Source organism: Anarhichas minor, unplaced genomic scaffold, assembly GCF_050575085.1.
Source record: "Anarhichas minor isolate MPS153535 unplaced genomic scaffold, ASM5057508v1 ptg000017l, whole genome shotgun sequence".
Taxonomy (NCBI): Eukaryota; Metazoa; Chordata; class Actinopteri; order Perciformes; family Anarhichadidae; genus Anarhichas; species Anarhichas minor.
This window is the reverse complement of record NW_027466463.1, coordinates 14160965-14180169: the sequence shown is the minus strand read 5'-3', so window position 1 is coordinate 14180169 and position 19205 is coordinate 14160965. Positions and strand designations below refer to the sequence as shown.

Genomic DNA, 19205 nt, shown 5'->3' with positions numbered 1-19205 from the left:
CAGAGCCAGTCTAAAATAGCTGCAGATACACGACTATATAACCCCTCTAATACTCAACCCACATAGTCAAGCTCACCAGTTATCCACTGGAGAAAAAGCAGATCAGAGAAGCTGAACTGTTTCCATTGAAGATCAACATTTATCTGTGGAAAAGTTCTGACTTTAGGCAAACTTCAAAGGGAAAGATTGCTAGAAGCAAACGGAACAATAGCAGCATAAAGAGTGAGCGGAAAGAAGGTTTGTTAGAAGAAAGGATCAGCGTAAAAAGTAAGTTGCATTACCATTTTACTATCTATTTTTCAAAATGTCACTATTTATTTTTTATTACTGTATATTTTAAAAGAATGTCTTCTTTTTAATACTTTTTAAAACATATTCCTTTTCATAACATGAAATGTGAATCACACATAATGTAATAAAAAACATTTTATTGTTACAATAAATCAATGACAATGTCAGCATCATAACATAGCCTCTAGGCTAGATTTAATTTTGTGCAAATGGACAAAATCTAACAGAGAATTATTTGCATTCATTGAGGCAGAAAGGGAAATACGTCCTCAATTTACAACCAATTTTTCAAACTGTATGTTTATTCTCTTAAAATAAGACAAGACATACCTTACACAAACTTACATCAAAAGCATATATAGCAGAGCTAAAGACAGTCAAGGCAGGAACATTTAAATATATATAAATAAATAAAAAACTAAATGTGAGCAGGAGCAACATTATCCTGGAAAGTGATCATAGTCACATTAATTTTAGAGGTGCTTTATTGCTGCCCACAGATGATTACCAGCAGCACTCTGTACAATTTTCTGACCTCTATTATTCAGACGGATCCAATCCAGAAAGGATTGGTGGTCGGTTTGGTTGGCGGAGGCAGCAGGGATGTGCAGTGTGGGTGGTGCGGGTAGAGCTGAACTGGAGTGTAGCGTCCTGGAGGAGGACTGGCAGACAGGACAGAGCTACATGGCTCACTGGCACAGCCTCACCCTCGTACCACAGCATCCCCACAGGTTAGTGAAAGAGCCACACATTTACACTGAATGACACTTCACCAACACGCTGAGAACGAAGTAGTTGTTTGTGCTTCTGACCCTCTTAGGACATTGATGGAGGCAGAGCGCTCAGGAAAACAATGGGAGGCCAGGAAGCTCCTCCAGAGATTCCTCTCGGGGGCCATCAGCAAGAATTACCCACATCCCAAAACACACTTGACCAGACGACCCCATCAGCTTGTCTCAGACCCCTCTGCCATGGGGCCGAAGGTGCAACAAAGCCCAGCTCATGTACAGAAGGAAGAATGTTGTGCGACCGCAAGAGCAAAGAGCGTCAGAGACGAGTGAGAGGAGGACTGTGGTGAAGATGGCCAAGTTGCCAAGATTCCTGGGCTGAAACTTTTGTTCTTGATAAAAATATTCAATATTTCAACAAAACCTAAATATTCTATTGTTTTATTACTTCCTTGTATTTGCAAGTGGGAACATTTAGAAGCTTTAACAATGACATTTCCGTCCAAAAACATAAACTCAATGACAAATGGAATTTAATAGGCTTTGCGTTCACATTCTCCTGGAAAGAAAAATCGTGACACCTTTTACTAAGTCTGACTCTAATTGTAATCTCCAAATATCCTTATTTTAACTAGATCCCCTTGCAGAATTCCAAATCCCAAATACCTTGTGTCCCCTGGACACTGTATTGTTTTGGATGTCTGATGGGGGTCACGTTTTTTGGGCGCGTGTACTCAGGATTCTGGTACAGCTGCCAGGGATAAACGAGGTGTTAAGAGACTCCTGGGGAGAATACAGTTGATTACAACATGGCATAGATTAGTTCAGCTGTTGCTTTGGGATACGCTGGGAATAGACGGAGAATTAATTCAATCAGGGGTTGAAGCTCAACTGTTTAGTCAGCTGGCCGCTGTGGCTAGTGGTTTTAAAATATACACAAAGTTATTTCAATTGAGCAATAAATAGGATTTGTCCCATTCCCTGGCGCAAAAATAACCACACTGAACATCTACAGAGAAGTGACATACGTTTGTTGACATTCTTAGTTTGGATAATTTGAAAATACTTGTTGTGTGAGTCACTAAATGTATTGGAAGAGCCGACCTAAACTGCCAAGTTTGACATTATTCTTAAATGTAAACCACCAGTGTACAAACAGCCGAAGTCTTTTTTCCCCCAGAAATGAGCCCTTCCTCATTTTGTGGAGGTCGATGTTAGAAAACAGGACAAAAGTTTAAATTGTGATCAGGCAACCAATCCCAAAGAATATCAGTATTAATGGCAGGCAGTTACTGAATATTACTCTGTCGATTTAATTGTCTTTGCATGGACACATAAAGGACTCTTTCACTTCTTGAATTTATTACGGTTATGGATTTAAATATCCTATAAACCTGAAGTTTAATTTGTCTCCAAAATGCGTGTATGAAGTTACACCAAGAAATAATTACAGATCTATTGAAAAAGTAATGTCAGTGTCTTTCCTAAAAAGATTTTTTCTTTTTTTTGGCCATCATCTTGCTCTTTTTTGGTGGACTGAGTGAAACCATTTATATTTTTCAATTTTTTGACACTCAGTATAATAACAGCTTCTCTCTGCGCCACACAACAACCTCTAATTTTGTAATCATCTACTATCGCCTGTCAACATGAGACACTTTTCCTTTCCCTTGCTACTACTCACCATTCCCCATCTCTCTGCGCTCTGTTCAGACATCATCAAGGTAATATGGCGACATGGAAATGGCGACAAATTTGTTTATGTCTTTCAAACAGGGTTGCCTGAGTAGAAACTGGTCTATTGTTTGCGTGTAAAAGGCCCTTTAGAATGATTGTTGAGATATGGCGGGCCTCTGAGAGGTGGGTGGAAGACCTGAAAGTCCATTATTGGGTCCAGTGTTGGAGGAAGCCCCCCTGATCTGATGGTATCAGCACCTCAGGGCAGGGAACGAGAACAGAACAAAAGCTATTAGGCAGCAACACAGGCCCAAAAACAGGATTGCTATCTCTGCCCAGGAAACTCAGTGTAGCCCAAAGCACATGAAAAAAACACTCACAAAGGTATATAAGGCGTTTGATGGCGTAGCAGTGCACCTGAAGGCTGAACCACTAAACACGGGTGTTAGTGCAACGATGGAAGAAAAGGGAACAGAGAAGGGAGTAGCAGCCATGGCGGCCTGCTACCAGGGATTTGATCCTGCAGCGTATCTGCAATATAACTACACTCCACCACGGGCAGATTTGGAAAGAAAGGACAGCATTGTGCCGTGGAAACTGGCATGCCTGCATAGAGCTTTCACTGAAGGTAAGGCGACAGGGTGATGGGTCATGTAGAATTAAAAAACAAACACTCTATGCTCAATAAAACACATCTAACTTGTATATAATCCTTTTCAGATATCTGAATAGGAGCTGAATGTTAATCAAGGTATTCTATTTAAAAGATCTCCACTTGTCTTACTTATCCTCGCACTTACCTTTCCAGGTGATGTGAATGGCGAGCTGCTGGTGGACATAGGTTCGGGTCCCACCCTGTACCAGGTGCTGAGTGGCTGTGAGGTTTTCAACAAGGTGCTCCTCACAGATTTCCTGGAGGTCAACAGGCAGGAGCTGAGGGGCTGGCTCCGGGACGAGGGAGGCAGCAGCCTGGACTGGACACCTTACCTGCAGCACGTCTGTAAGCTGGAGGGACGACGGTACGACCAGATCCCTTTTAACTGTTTGAAGACTTGACACAGCTTTGAATATCACTTACTAAGAATAGCGGTTGTTAGACTAGAATCCTCATGAGGAAATCATTTAGATTTGTAATGTACGTATTTCCTGCAGAAAAGAAAATAATTTTCTTTATTGTGTTTACTGAGTAATGAGAATCTAATGTTACCTTTTCACTTGGAGTTCCTTTCTTCCCTTTGTCTTTCCTCATGCTAAAATCAGTCAACTGCTTTCAAGGGTCACACATTTTATTCTGGGTCTCTCATTGTTTTTTTAAATTTTTTATCTAATTTGGTGATTCGTTGATATTGTCTCAGGGCCTCAGCATGGACAGAGAAAGCTGCCAAGCTCCGTCAGGTCATCACGGATGTCGTCCCCGTAGACGTGCACCGGCCTCAGCCTCTGGCCCTTGATGTCCTTCCTTCAGCAGGGGCCGACTGTCTCGTGTCCTGCTTCTGTCTGGAGAGCGTCAGCCCCGACTTGGCTGCCTTCAACAGGGCCCTGGGCCACATTGGGAGTCTCCTGCGGCCCGGTGGCCACCTCCTGCTCATCGGAGCCCTGGGAGAGAGTTATTATTTGGGGGGCCCTGGCGTAAAGATCCCTGTGATCCCACTGAATGAGGCCCAGGTCTGTGTTAGTTTGAAGGAGAACGGCTACATCCTGATCAGGCTGGAGGTTTACATACTGCCTCAGGACATGAGGGTGGGGGTCGATGATGTGTCTGGGGTGTTTTTTGCAAAAGCAAGAAAGGAGTAAAAGTTAAGTGGGAAGTATCCAGATGAAATTATTATTGATTAAGCAGAGGTATATGCATGATTTAGCACAGCTGCCATTTAAAATAAGAATTAGGTTATTTGTGATGCTAATAATAATACCCACAAATATGTGTTTTGTTTTTTGGAGGGGGGAGGTTGCTTTGATTGTGATCCTCAGTTATTTTAACAAATATTCTTTTCACTCTCAAAGGAGACAAAAATGCAAAGACACAAACATGTGAATGAATTATTTAACTTCATTCCACGTTATTTCATTGGTCCAGTAAATGTCTTTTCTGAGGGGGAATAAGAAGACGTTCACTTTTGTCAGTGTTAGAAATGTAATTACACATCGCCACCTGCAGTTGAAACTACAGCATCAAGAATGTAATTCATCCATTTTCTCTTTTAGTGTAAGCATATATCACATCATGACACAGCATTTTGCAAGCTGTTTACAAACAGTACATTTTATTATGCTTCTTTTTCGATTCGCTGTTATTCAGTTAAGAGGTTAATGAGTTGCCTGTCTTGTTCATTTGTGATGTGAATAAAGCTGATAAAACAATTTTTGATTTCATGATGGTTTCTTGTCTTAGCTCTTATATAAATCGTTTCATATATTTACTTTGGTTAATCATTATATTTGCTATGGTATCAACTTAACTGAACTAACCATACAACTGAGAATATGATTGTGTAATTAATTAGAAGTGTTGAACACTGGGCGTCAGTATTCTGCCACACTTTTATTTAAAAAGTACTGCTATATGAACAAAAGTGCAATAACATTTGGTTTGCAAACACTTTAAACAAATCAGGTGCTTTTTAACAGCAGTATTCCCTTTACACAGTAGCAGTTCTATCTCTTCGCTATCTGTGCTCAGTGTGTGACTGTATGTGAAACGTTCCACTGCTGTGCAACAGGAATAACATGTTTCAGCACGTTTCATCTACATGTGTGTCTTGTGTCTTCATGACAGTCAGAGCATGTAAATAAAGCTCTACTGTTCATCAATACAAACTTTGGTCGTGATAATCCCTATGGACCATATGCAAACATACGCCCTTGAGAGACAGTGTTACGTGCCGTGTTGTGTTTGTGCTTTCCCTCTGTTTACCCTCAGTATCTTCTCGGGTGTGACCCTCTGTCCTGGATGCAAGCTGGTAGCGGCTGATTGGACGCGGACAGGGTTTAGGCCGCTGATGTTTGCCTTTCAAGTCGCCTCGAGCCCGGGTCCAATGAGAGTACCCCAAAGCACATGAGAAAAACACTCACAAAGGTATATAAGGCGTTTGATGGGGTAGCAGTGCACCTGAAGGCTGAACCACTAAACACGGGTGTTAGTGCAAGGATGGAAGAAAAGGGACCAGAGAAGGGAGTGGCAGCCATGGCGGCCTGCTACCAGGGATTTGATCCTGCAGCGTATCTGCAATATAACTACACTCCACCACGGGCAGATTTTGAAAGAAAGGACAGCATTGTGCCGTGGAAACTGGCATGCCTGCATAGAGCTTTCACTGAAGGTAAGGCGACAGGGTGATGGGTCATGTAGAATTAAAAAACAAACACTCTATGCTCAATAAACATAGCCTATGAAAATGTAAAACATAATGCCTGATTAAAACCTACTATGATATTCTCTTATTGCAAGTTACCTTTCTTTAAATTCCAAGGACTCTTTCCTAAAATCATTTTATTAATATTCTAAACATGTTGTCATACTGTAACTCTTGATATAGGGTAGTTCCAGATAGAACTGGCACATGTCCAGTGCTGGAGCTTTCAAACGTATACATAATCACACCTTCTAAAACACATCTAACTTGTATCTAATCCTTTTCAGATATCTGAATAGGAGCTGAATGTTAATCAAGGTATTCTATTTAAAAGATCTCCACTTGTCTTACTTATCCTCGCACTTACCTTTCCAGGCGATGTGAATGGCGAGCTGCTGGTGGACATAGGTTCGGGTCCCACCCTGTACCAGGTGCTGAGTGGCTGTGAGGTTTTCAACAAGGTGCTCCTCACAGATTTCCTGGAGGTCAACAGGCAGGAGCTGAGGGGCTGGCTCCGGGACGAGGGAGGCAGCAGCCTGGACTGGACACCTTACCTGCAGCACGTCTGTAAGCTGGAGGGACGACGGTACGACCAGATCCCTTTTAACTGTTTGAAGACTTGACACAGCTTTGAATATCACTTACTAAGAATAGCGGTTGTTAGACTAGAATCCTCATGAGGAAATCATTTAGATTTGTAATGTACGTATTTCCTGCAGAAAAAAAAAAGAATTTTCTTTATTGTGTTTACTGAGTAATGAGAATCTAATGTTACCTTTTCACTTGGAGTTCCTTTCTTCCCTTTGTCTTTCCTCATGCTAAAACCAGTCAACTGCTTTCAAGGGTCACACGTTTTATTCTGGGTCTCTCATTGCTCACTGGGTCATCTTTGTACTGTGCAAAGTACATCTGAGGCTGATGTTTTGGACAAATTATGACCTGATGTTAGGGCTAGATGAAAAGTCAGGGGGGTCACCAAACTGATTATACAGTATTTCATTCTGAGCGTGATCCAAAATGTTGATGACAATCCATCCAACACTTCCATTTCACTCAAAACCACATGCTAACATCACGGTAGCACCATAGTCCTCACGAACGTCAGTAGGATGCATGAATTTGAGAACCATGAACCTTTTGTACCAATTGATCAAATACATGTATTTGACCGGATAAGTGAAAGTCAGTGGATCCCCAAAAGGACCATGAATGTCTGTGCAAAATGTCATGTTGTTTGAATTGTAATAAAATTGATACATTACTATAGTGCAGATTAATACTGTATTATGCAATTACACTAGCTGTTTTTATCTAATTTGGTGATTCATTGATATTGTCTCAGGGCCTCAACATGGACAGAGAAAGCTGCCAAGCTCCGTCAGGTCATCACGGACGTCGTGCCCGTAGACGTGCACCGGCCTCAGCCTGTGGCCCTTAATGACCTTCCCTCAGCAGGGGCCGACTGTCTCGTGTCCTGCTTCTGTCTGGAGAGCGTCAGCCCCGACTTGGCTGCCTTCAACAGGGCCCTGGGCCACATTGGGAGGCTCCTGCGGCCCGGTGGCCACCTCCTGCTCATCGGAGCCCTGGGAGAGAGTTATTATTTTGGGGGCCCTGGCGTGAAGATCCCTGTGGTCCCACTGAATGAGGCCCAGGTCTGTGTTAGTTTGAAGGAGAACGGCTACATCCTGATCAGGCTGGAGGTTTACATACTGCCTCAGGACATGAGGGTGGGGGTCGATGATGTGTCTGGGGTGTTTTTTGCAAAAGCAAGAAAGGAGTAAAAGTTAAGTGGGAAGTGTCCAGATGAAATTATTATTGATTAAGCAGAGGTATATGCATGATTTAGCACAGCTGACCATTGTAAACAACACACATATTCATGTGTACATCCAAGGCTGTTCACAAATGGACAAGAATAAAGATCATGAAAGGTTTTCATTTAATAAAACTCACTGTCTGCCGTCATTTGCTTTATTCAAACACCACTTTGCCACATGGCCAAATGACATGCTGACTCCATGTGAAATGCCAAATAAAGTATTTTGTCTTTCTTTTCTTAGAAAATAAATATGATTGGGGCATCGACATTCCAGCAGATTAAGTTGACATACAATCACAAAATGCCCACTATAATTGTTTGATTAGCAACCAACACAAAACATCATCTATATACTGTTCATGGTCAAGAATTAACCTTCACACTCATCACATATATTGTTATTGGAAAAATATGTCCTCTTTCAGTTCCCACCGATCATCCCTGCCTTCCCAAACAGATCCTGCTTGCTTATCGCTGTGTTACAAAAAGCCTGTTTCTATCAAACCGGTGAAACTGTGGTGCATTATCGTTATTAGCTGGATTAGTCTGATATGATTTAATCTGGTCTGCTGTGGCTGTGACTGCGCTCAAATTGTCTGTAATACATCCTCTGGTTTCCTTGACCTTGCACACATGATTGAGGTTGAGGAAAGCAAACTGAGAGGGTGGATTGTTAAATTCGAATAGGGATTGGCTCTGCGACATTACTGTGTACTATATACTTATCATACTATAGTATGCTATTTAATGTAATAAAATGTATGTACTGCAATTGCATCTGGACCTTGTTCACAATCTGCGGTTGAACTGTGTGAGAAATACTATAAAACAACTTCATCAGGACCCACAAACGTAGTTGCACTTTGACCATCAGACTACAGATGAAATAGAATGTTAAATGTATTTACAATATGCATGAAATGGTGTTTATGCTGGCTTATCTTGAGCTGCGTACATCATCCGCTCTTTCTAATTGGTTTTGAAACGTGTGGTTGAGCACCAGCATCATGTGACTTGCCCTGTCCATGTGTGTGAATAAAGGTGATTCATAATCTGATTCTTCACACATGGATATCGTTTTCTCGAAAAGAAAAATCACCCATAGTCACGGAAAAATGTCACAGTTCTTTGCAGTTGTCATATTTCTTGTACAGTGTCCTTGGCTGATTGGAATTTAGCTCTTGCTTCCTCGGCTGACCGAGACGTGATTTCCTTCACAGGTCTCAGGTTAAAGTTTTCCTCATTAATACTCTGACCTTCCTCAATGTCTGTTTTCCTCTCTCTTTTCCACATTTAACTCATTTGTCGCATGCATGCACACGCTCACGCTCACAGACCCAGATAACGCACACTCATACATACACCCATACACGCACACACATTGGCCATATGGGTGCCATGCAAGTCTGTCCCACACTTAACATTTTGTCTCCATCGGAGCCCTGTTCTTTTGTCATTCTCCCTTTTCTTCCTTGCTTTCTTTGGCCTTCTTTTTGTCTTCGTGGTGACGGCTCAGATCAGCACTTCCTGTCAAACTGTCCGGTGGAGCACACTGTTCCCTGAGAGGTTTGCTTTCTACCCTTAGATCTGACAAGAAATCAAATTCAAAAGTGTAAGCAATGTCTATGTGGGGCACAAATGACAGTATAAGATGTACAGATAAATGCCTTAATGTGAAAGACTGTCGTGTTCGACCCACCTGTAGCTGAGGCTGTCTGATGGCTCTCCTTTTCACGTTCCTCCTCTTCCTCCCCAGAAGAGGGCTCATCTTTGTCCACAGAAGACATGTCCAGGGAGGCCAGGTGGGCCAGCGCCATTCTCTGGACAGCTGAAAATACAAAACTGAATATAGAATAAAGGAGCACAAAGGAGTGCTGTGTTGCACCTGTAACCACACCTGTCTGTGATGTCATGGAGTCATGGAGTACAGCGGAACATCACTGCTGCAAGGTGACAAGTTAAAGTTGATAACATGTGTGTGATTATCTAGTATTCTCACTTCTGAAATGAAGATATGGTGTTTATGTACATATGTATATAGGCATGACACCAATACATTTTCAGTCAAACAATGTAGACATCTCAAGCAGCGACAGTAATGATCGTAAGGGACAAATCCACAAAAAACAGAAGATAGATCAGAATATATTATATACATATTCACATCAAATAGTAATGTTTTTGTGTGTATTTATAATCGAGTGACGATGGTTGTATCTGTGTATGTGTGTGAAAACCATGTTGCAGCTGTGAGCCCAACCTATAATCCAGGATGATCCAGAATGGACTCACAGCTGTCTCTGCTTCTAATCTCGCATAACACACACACACACACACACGCCTCTCACTGTGTTTTTTGGATATGAATATATTCCAAAACAAATACAGACCAAATGGGAGTTACCATAAAAGAATCAGGTCTCCCAAATTCTTTCATCTTGTGTCATTTGTTACGTAAATCGAAATACATATATGAAACACACAGAATATATTCAAGGCAGTGCATTTACCTTTTAGTGAGGGGGGCTGGTAGGTTGACGTGTTAACCAGTTTGGCTTTCAAGGCCCCATTTTCCCCCAGAACCCACTGCAGAAGCAAAGCATCCAATGGGATTAACGAATATAACTACAGTTTAGTCCTGCGTCAGTGGAAATATCCAACACTGGCCCACAGTGTTGTAGGCTCAGATACATTCCAAATCATAATAAACTTCTTTTGTAATTTTTTAATTAGTAGCATTATGGTAGAAAGGCAGCAAAGAGGAGACATTCTTACAGATGAAAACGTCTAATAAAACTAAATTGCATTTAACTGTCAGGCTATTCAAAGGAGAGCGGAAAAAAAATAGTTTTGGAGTCTCCCCTAGATATTCAGCCGTTTATGATATTGAGATACTGATGTGTAGATACTATCACGACCTCAGCTGTTTTTTTATTTTGCTGTCAGCCCCTCTGTTCCTGTCTCCAGACACTTCTCACTTATCCAAGGCCCATGCGTAGGCCTTTCTCACAGCACACATTTTGACTTGTCACAGTAGGAAAAGCACAAAAACAACCACTAACAATGGCTCTGTTCTATTCAAGGGCTCAAAGTGAGAGTGACAGTGAGCGAGCATGCGCGATACCAGGAACCTGAAATCCAGACAGCTTTAGCCATCATTCATTTCATTGTTTACACCGGTGCTTTTCCTATCGTAGCAAGTCAAACCCTAACCCATTTCTGAGAAACTTCCCAGACCTGCCATTCTCCACCTGTCCAACCAGACACCCTTGAACTTTCCCACCAATCCTGGTAACCTGACTCCCACCTGTTCATATTCCTAAATCATCTCCACCTGTTGACACATCTGCCTCTCATTATCTCATCAGCCCAGTCCTTGTGCCAGTTTGTCATGTTGTCAGTGCTGCTCATCGCCTCTGCGTCCAACCATCTGTCCCAGTCACTGCTTTATTGTGACTTGTTCCTCTACATTAACGTGTCCCTGGTCTGCTCATCTGTCGTGACCTCTTGGATTTGTTTGACCGTTCAGACTGCCAATTAATAAGCCTGTTCCTGACCACTGCCTTTCATACATTTACCCCTCATCCTATGTTCTTGCCTGGTATGTGTGTTTGTCTGCATTTTGGACCTCAAGCCTATTGCCTCACACACACACACACACGTGATAGATGCAGAATTGGCTCTCAGGTGAATTTTTTTTTTCGTGTTCACCCACTCTCTCTCTCTCATCCCACCTAATATACTCCTGCCTCCAATGCACATATACAACCTTTCCAAGAATGTCTTTCTACAACCCCCACAGAACAACAGAAGAGTGCAGCATTCACTTTGTGTGCATACTGTGCATATAAAGCTTGAAAACAAAAAGAGGGTTAAACAATCAAGAATAAACTCACACCCCTTACTCAAAACACAAACTTGTCAATCTTTTTCTGGTGCAACGATTGACAGCAAACCAATCGGCATCTCTTCCTCCTCTAAAATGATTGACATTTGATGCAATATTGTAAGTGACTCCAGCCAGCCTTTGCTCTTTGATTAAGTTCTTGTGGTGGATTTCAAAGTACCAAATAGAGCAGAACATCTGATCTACCTGGTGAGGGCCAATTTCTTCCTCTGGTGATGGCGGGTCTGTCAGTCTGAAGAGTGTGGCTGGTGTCGGCCTCCGACGTCGAATCTTACCAAAGAGAAAGAGAGAGTTTATCAAACCATGCTATGTGTGAATGTGTGTATGTTTCCATATATGTGTGTGCTAAGCAAACTCATAACACAGACAGCGCTGTGAGGAACAAGGTGTGACAACAGTCTTTTGTTCAGCCTTGTGGTTCTTGGCATTATGTCTGCAGTCTTTTGTTCTGTGCAATGAGAACATGCATATCATTGCGTAACAACATTTAAAAGATGGTTGTCCAGATTGTTCCTGAAGGATTACGTTGTCATAAATGGTGGCTGCCTGGATTATTTAAATTTGTTTACTGCTTCGCTGCATGTTCCCATCACCTGGTCGTAATCATTCCGTTTTTTTTTTTTCAAATCTTCTGTCCAATTTGTTATTTTGCCATCAGAAGCAAGTCGGCTTCAACAATCTTGCATTGTACTGCCAAATAACAACCCTCGTGCCTTCACTGATTGGTGCTGGGTCGCTCACAGTTAAACATATTGGTGTTTTGTTTAAATTACCAACCAACTATAAGCATTAAAGTACTCATTATATGTTAATGCATCAATAATAATGAGCCAATATAGCGACATTTTGTAGGAATTGTGAATTTGTTTAAATGTGGCATATAATTAATGTCATTGTTATTATTATTTTTTTCCCAATTCTCTCATTTGTTATTATTATTATTATTATTATTATTATTATTATTATTATTAATACTAATAGTAGATCCAACACTACTGGGGCCATTCTGCATTCTAAGCACATGTTGCCAATACATAATAAAACACCTCCCTCTCTGGTTAACAATAACTAAGTGTTATGAAATATACAATAGATTCATCACTCTCCCTCTCTTTTCTAACGCGTTATGGTAATACGATTGTTGTGAAATACAAGTGGCTGCCAAGCCAATCACAACAGAGAGTGTAGGCAAAAGATTTGTGGGCGGCTTTCACTCTGGAGTAACTTACTTACTGCTTCTGCTTCACTCTGCGTTCATACATATTCATCATTCAGGCACTAGAAAGAAATACGCTGCCCGTTGTGGGGGAACACACTTAAATAGGAATTACATGGCATCCAATTAGAGGTTAAAAATGTGTCAACATGAATATTTAAATGCAGTACTCTAACAAACACTGGGGGGTTTTACACACATAGACAGACACACACGAAACCAAATGCATTCAAAGGACCAAACCACACGTTAAACACGTGTTTGAGAGCCTTTTCAGACACTGTGACCTTTTCTGAGTGTTTTGTTAACATGGCTGCCAGAAGGTCAAGCACCATACAGGGAACATAGTAGTTTCATCAGGTTGCTGTTGTGCATGTCTGAAATGCCAGGCAATACCTGTGGTCGCTCAGTGAAGCTGCACCGCACAACTGATTTGATTCAAATTGCTCAGCATATGCAGCTAGCTGGTAGTAGATTGGATTCTTAGCTTAGTCGATGTCTTCTGCTTGAATGGGCTACATGTGAGGATAATCATATAGCTCAGTGTTTGTGAGCAGCATGTAACTGGATTGTAGAAATGAGCTATAGGGATACATTTTATACAGAGCTGGGTTAGGCATATCAAGTAGTTCATTTTGGTGCAACCAGTCACACAACACCATACCAGTGAGAGTGAGGACAGCTGGACGGAAACACTGCGCCAACTGTGCTCGTCTGATGTGTTTATGCAGTTTTTGAGAACTATCCAGCAAAAATTTGAAATGCAGCAACTACAACCTCACTGCCACAGAAACTGCTAGGACGAGGAATTAAAGCAGCACAGGACTTCGGTATAGTGCTCCCATCGTAAATCAATGATCCTCCACTTTATTATAGGCAGGTTATGACCTTCACGGTACATTCAACTTTGATGCATTAATCTGGATGTTTATAAAGCACAATGACAGCACCGGGTGGGCACAGTGTCCTAAAGAGTAGAGAAATATCCACTTAACAATTAAGACCATGCAGTGAAGGCATAAATCCCTTGCTGTGTTCATACAAGGCTTTGAATAATCCTGTGTGGAGCTTGATTTGATGTTCAAGAAAAGACAAATGAAACCCACGATTGACATTTGACCTTTTATTTTCGAGTGACATATTTCTAAAAATAGATTAGAGTTGATTAAAAAATCTCACATCTGATTTTCAACCCTTATCAACCAGACAGCTTGACTTGATAGTCATTGTCGGGATGGTAGGGAGGGCCACACACACTAAATGTACACAAAATGAAAACAAATATTTTTTTCTAGATCATTTTGGCTGATATTGCAATTGCGATATGATTTGACATGTTTGAGGGAACTATATTTTTTACAGGATTATTCTCATTATCAATGAAAATGATTTTTTTCCAGGATCTGTAGCCAAAAAAGTTGTTTTCTTAACTCTGTTGAATATGATGTGGAGGCCAGGACATCTCTTCAGTACCACAATATTTAATTTAAAATGAAGCGTTTCCCCTTTAACAAATATTGTGCCTACTGCGGTTTTATTTATTGCGATTTCGATCAAATTTTGATTATCTGTGCAGCCCTATTCTTTGTCAACAGGAATAATGTGTGTGCTTGGTTTGTTGAATCAGACCCTACTGGAGTTCAGAGCTGTTGTGCTGCTGCTGTGCAGCGGTGAAAATGGGTTCTTGGCATTAGCTGACCTTGATTCAGGCCTCAGTCATCCACAGCTAAGCTCTTTGGTTCTAATCAGTATTCTCCTTGGCCGATGATTTTTCTCTCTTCTCTTTTCTTATATGCCTTCTGTCAGTTATCTTTCTCTCTTTCCCCCTCCCTCTTGTCCATCTCAACACTTTGTTCTAGTCATTCCGAATTCCCTCTCTCTCTACTTATCTACCTTATCGGTTTTCCCATGCTACTTCTTGCCATTTCAATGCTAATTTTATGGCTGTGTTTTGGAAAAGCTGCAATCAACAACTTGGCTTACCCTCATATATACCCCATATACTGCTGTTCCCATTGAAACTCATACAGGTTTCAGTCACTGTCAGTGGGAATATGCAGCAGCGTCAGCATTTCAAAAAGATAACAAAGGGATGAGATACCCTTGACCAAACATCACAGGGCTGTACGAGAAGGCTATTGATGTAACAACAACCTTCTTGGCACTTAAAGTGGCCTTGAAGAACAGCAACTTTGCAGACTCTCGAGCGGTCAGGCTTGTGTAAATAATTCATTAACCAACCGAATATCTGAGCAGGCCGGTGGTGGATTACAGAACAGGTGGCAAGTGAGGTCAAATCTCCAGTGTTGTTTGGAAAAAAAGGTGAACAAGAAATGCTCCTGATCAGCTACTGTCAAAGTCAATGTAATGAGAACCACTTCCCAGAAGTAACTGCAACATGCCGGGGTCAATCATTAAGGAGAGTAGTGGTTTGCAGCATTCAGACTCTCTCTCAAGTACAACTGAGTCTCATCACAGAAGACAATCACCAGAGATGCAGCCTGCACTGCGATGGTGAGTTGGGAAATAAGAAAGAGAAACAATAAAAGGCAAATTGAATGGATTTTCAGCAACAGGTGATCCTATAAGGAGAGTTAGCTTTGGTGGCTATAAGAAGACGTACCCTAAGCTGTGTTGTGACGTAAGAACCTTTTGCGTGCTTTACCAAGGAACGATGCTGCTTTTACTCCCATGAGATCCATGGTGGAAGATTATCAGTAATCTTACTAGGTCCGGAGACAGCAACATGCCAGAGCGTCTTATAGAGAAAACTGACTCAGATCACTTGATGCTGTCAATGAACATTCACAGTTTGAAGTGTATGTGGAAAGTAATTGAACACGATGGACGTAATGAGCAACACAAGTAATGTGAAACTTTCCCTGATAGTTTGTTTCGGTGCAGTTACAAATTACAGTAAAATAGTAATTAAATTAACATATCAGTAAGAGTTGGTTTAACCCAAATAGTGTTCAGAAGTGGCACGTGGGGTTGCTTAATAAACCAAATGAAGACATGGTAAAAGGACTCTACTTTTCTAGTCTTCAGGACCACTCAAAGCGCTTCAGCACTACATGTCATCATTCACCTATTCACACGCATTCATTCACTGATGGCAGGAGCTACCATGCAAGGTGCCACCTGCCCATCAGGTCTATCTAAACATTCATACCCATTCGTACACCGCAGGAACAGCCACCGGGGAGCAAGTTGGGGTTAATCGTCGATATGGAGTAGCAGAGCTGCATGGGGATCGTACCGTCGATCCTCTGATTGAAGGACGACCCTGCTTTACCAATGAGCCACAGTCACCCCAGACATGAAGTAGTCCAAAGTCAAAGGGAGTGCAAGTTGGGCTGTAAATAACAGATGTGTGAGAAATATCTGAGTGCCGATAGCTATTATTGATTCATTAGCCTATTTTTAGATGCCCCATGAAATCTCAAAAACTTGGGAGGAACTGAGGATATTGCATCTGGTATCCAACATTATTTCCCGATATCAGGAGAAGTCTGCGATTTAAGACATGAAGCGGAAGAGATGGATTAACTTAAAGCATCACTTGTCATTTCCTGGGGGAATTGCATCCAAATGGTATCTCAGTGTTACCTTGATGGGCCGTCTTTGCCGGACTAAATGCTGGTCTGCATCCATCCTGCACAGGTCAACATTATTGCTGTTTACACTGCACTATTTCACCAACATAGTTTCTTTCTGACCATGTCAGCATGTTTCAACAGCATTTGTTTTGGATTGGTTCAGCATAAGTGTCAGATAACGGCTTTATTTATGTTTACATATCTCACAACCCCCATGACTAACGATGTGACCTTCTATATTTTGTTTCACATATGTGGTAGGAGCATTATTACTCAGGCACATAATCTCATTTTTAATATAACTAACGGGGCTTTATCCCTCACTTCCTCCTCCTCCTCCACTCCTTTTGAAGGGCAGCGATGCCTCATCACTTTTAAGGCCTCCAAAAACAGGCTGCACAGCTCAGCTTAATCCCAGTGATGCCCACACCCTGCTGCCCCACAGATTTATACCCATCAAAATACAGAGTTCTGCAAAGTCGTGCTAGACTGGTTACGTAACTGTCTGGGTGATGCTACAAAAAAGGGCCAACACTCAATTTTGTGCACTTAAGAAGTCAGGCTGAAAGTTAGAAGGAAACATTTGCATCATTCCTTTTACCCGATTATGTCAGGGAACTTGGTGTGATGAGATGTTTTAACGCACTGGTGATCCTGTAACGGGTTTTGCTATATGGCCCAAGTTTGACCTCATTCGCCCACGCACACCACCACACGCCACTATGTAGGAGCACGAACACCCACACACGGCCCTCGCTCTCACCATCTCCACCTGTCGCGGGTCCAGCTGGGTGGGCACGGAGGAAGGCACGGAGAACTGGATCTTCCTCCTCGCGTCCTTGTCTGCCTCTCGCTCCATCACGTCCGCGTCTGCGGGCAGCAGCGGGTCCATGGCATCCAGCCTGTCCTCCACAGCCGAGCGCGCAGCCGAGCGCGCAGCCGAGCGCACCTTTGTCCAATAAAAGAAAGTCCAGTTCTGATGGAACTGCCTGTGTAAACTGTATGGATCCCCAAATGAAACAGCAATAGAAGTCCCACCAGTCCTCTGGTCTTTTGAGTTGCGTTTGACTTACTACTCTCTCGCGCCTGTCTATCTCCCTCCCTCCCTCTCTCTCTCACACACTGTCCGTTTGTGTGTCTCGCTCCCACCGTGTCTGCTGTGTTGTGTGATGGGGAGAGGAGAGGAGTGAGTGTGCCTGCAGCAGAGCGCGCGGAAGCTTTTTGATGCTTTCAGTTGCCGTCGGCAAAAAAACAAATGATAAAAAACTTGTAGCAACTGCAATTCCAAAAGTGGTCGAGAAATTAGTTGGCCTGGACATGGACTGAATTTTTTTTTTTTACACTGTTGAGAGCCCTTAAATGTTACACAGCTTCAAAACTCTTCTTTGAATTAGGAAGCACAACCTCCACAAGGGTTTTACATGTAAATATAATATATTTAATGATACTTAAAATAAATGTGACAAAGTACAATAACTGTATTGAGTTATAAAAGAGATGCCATTGCTATTTTTTCTCAAGGGAGAGTAAAAAAAAAACCTTCTCTATCATATGTACTGTAAATACATAAGGGGTAGTCATTGGGAAATTCATTGCCATAGCAACAGGTAATCTTTGCAGTGTTGAGTGTTGGCAGTCAGTGATATTTGTGTGTGTGTGTGTGTGTGTGTGTGTGTGTGTGTGTGTGTGTATGTGTGTGGGTTTGTGTGCTTACAATACAGTTGAGGTACGAGAGTACAAATTCATATGCCATATATTGCTGCAGGTTGGCAGGTTAACAGTATGGGGACAACAATGTATTGCAGATATGATTTTCATTTCATGTCAATATAACAGCAGACAATATGCTGGAGGCTCCTGACCACGCACTCACAAATAAGTGCTTCATTATGTTGTGAATGAATGCAGCATTAGATTAGAGAGAGAGGAAGAGGTGACAAAAGGATGAAGAGAGGAAATGAGAAACAGGCATGGAAAAGACTAACTGTTCGTCGTCCTTGTGGCTGAGTAAATACTTCCTTTCGGCCCTAATGTTTGATTGGAGAAGGGGGTCCCATGTTTTGTGCCGCCCACAGGTTCACCCTGTACTGAAGTGAACTTGAGAGAGGCTCTGGATCTCTGCCAGCTGCAGGGAGAGTTGCTGCTGACAGCAAACTCAGACCTGCTGTTGGAGGTCTTCAGATGAAATACAAAACTTCCACCTTGGAAATAACAATAACAGCCCATCTGTGGCTCAGTTCAACTGTCGTCCTTGGGAAAAAAAATGAACATACGGACGGACTGTTCATGAGCATTTGCAACAATATGTGTCCCACTTGGAACAAAGTGTGATATGAAAGGTGATGAAACGAGAGAGGTTTGCATATATTTAAACATCCCATAATACAATCAATCCCTCACATAAAATGTTCAGATCTGCAGAGAAATAATCTAAAGGTTTATAGTATTATGACCACAAAAGATATCTGTAAAGAGTAATCCATCAGTCATCAGTGATGGAGACCATTACTCTCAGACACAGTGTCTTCTTTTATTCCAACACTAGGAGGTGCCAGCCTACTTAGCAGTCCCTCATTGTGTACAGTACTGCTGTTGAACAGTGGTGGAAGAAGTAT

At 41.9% G+C, this 19205-nt stretch overlaps 3 protein-coding genes across 3 annotated transcripts; 2 read left to right on the top strand and 1 right to left on the bottom strand.

Moving 5' to 3' along the window:
- Nucleotides 1-3152: 3152 nt before the first annotated feature.
- LOC142951295 (phenylethanolamine N-methyltransferase-like) lies at nt 3153-5051 on the top strand. Its single transcript, XM_076092792.1, has 3 exons — nt 3153-3324; nt 3505-3715; nt 4052-5051. The coding sequence occupies exons 1-3, from the start codon at nt 3153-3155 to the stop codon at nt 4488-4490; spliced, it is 822 nt and encodes a 273-aa protein (XP_075948907.1). The 3' UTR covers nt 4491-5051.
- A 735-nt stretch (nt 5052-5786) lies between these two features.
- On the top strand, nt 5787-7907 carry LOC142951613 (phenylethanolamine N-methyltransferase-like). Its single transcript, XM_076093271.1, has 3 exons — nt 5787-6016; nt 6425-6635; nt 7392-7907. The coding sequence occupies exons 1-3, from the start codon at nt 5845-5847 to the stop codon at nt 7828-7830; spliced, it is 822 nt and encodes a 273-aa protein (XP_075949386.1). The 5' UTR covers nt 5787-5844; the 3' UTR covers nt 7831-7907.
- Nucleotides 7908-9321: 1414 nt separating this feature from the next.
- LOC142951237 (protein phosphatase 1 regulatory subunit 1B-like) lies at nt 9322-17482 on the bottom strand. Its single transcript, XM_076092734.1, has 5 exons — nt 17354-17482; nt 11962-12045; nt 10379-10454; nt 9568-9696; nt 9322-9455 (listed from the first exon to the last, which is right to left on the bottom strand). Exons 1-5 carry the CDS (start codon nt 17480-17482, stop codon nt 9322-9324), a joined length of 552 nt encoding a protein of 183 aa, XP_075948849.1.
- Between the last annotated feature and the right edge of the window lie 1723 nt (nt 17483-19205).

Bases quoted from the DNA above. Each gene is read 5' to 3' on its own strand.
- LOC142951295 (XM_076092792.1), top strand. From the start codon at position 3,153: ATGGAAGAAAAGGGAACAGAGAAGGGAGTAGCAGCCATGGCGGCCTGC. The intron at 3,325-3,504 runs GTAAGGCGACAG...TTACCTTTCCAG, and splicing joins GCATAGAGCTTTCACTGAAG to GTGATGTGAATGGCGAGCTG. The intron at 3,716-4,051 runs GTACGACCAGAT...ATATTGTCTCAG, and splicing joins TGTAAGCTGGAGGGACGACG to GGCCTCAGCATGGACAGAGA.
- LOC142951613 (XM_076093271.1), top strand. From the start codon at position 5,845: ATGGAAGAAAAGGGACCAGAGAAGGGAGTGGCAGCCATGGCGGCCTGC. The intron at 6,017-6,424 runs GTAAGGCGACAG...TTACCTTTCCAG, and splicing joins GCATAGAGCTTTCACTGAAG to GCGATGTGAATGGCGAGCTG. The intron at 6,636-7,391 runs GTACGACCAGAT...ATATTGTCTCAG, and splicing joins TGTAAGCTGGAGGGACGACG to GGCCTCAACATGGACAGAGA.
- LOC142951237 (XM_076092734.1), bottom strand. From the start codon at position 17,482: ATGGACCCGCTGCTGCCCGCAGACGCGGACGTGATGGAGCGAGAGGCA. The intron at 10,455-11,961 runs GTAGATCAGATG...TTGCTTCTGCAG, and splicing joins AAGAAATTGGCCCTCACCAG to TGGGTTCTGGGGGAAAATGG. The intron at 9,697-10,378 runs GTAAATGCACTG...TTGTATTTTCAG, and splicing joins CCAGCCCCCCTCACTAAAAG to CTGTCCAGAGAATGGCGCTG.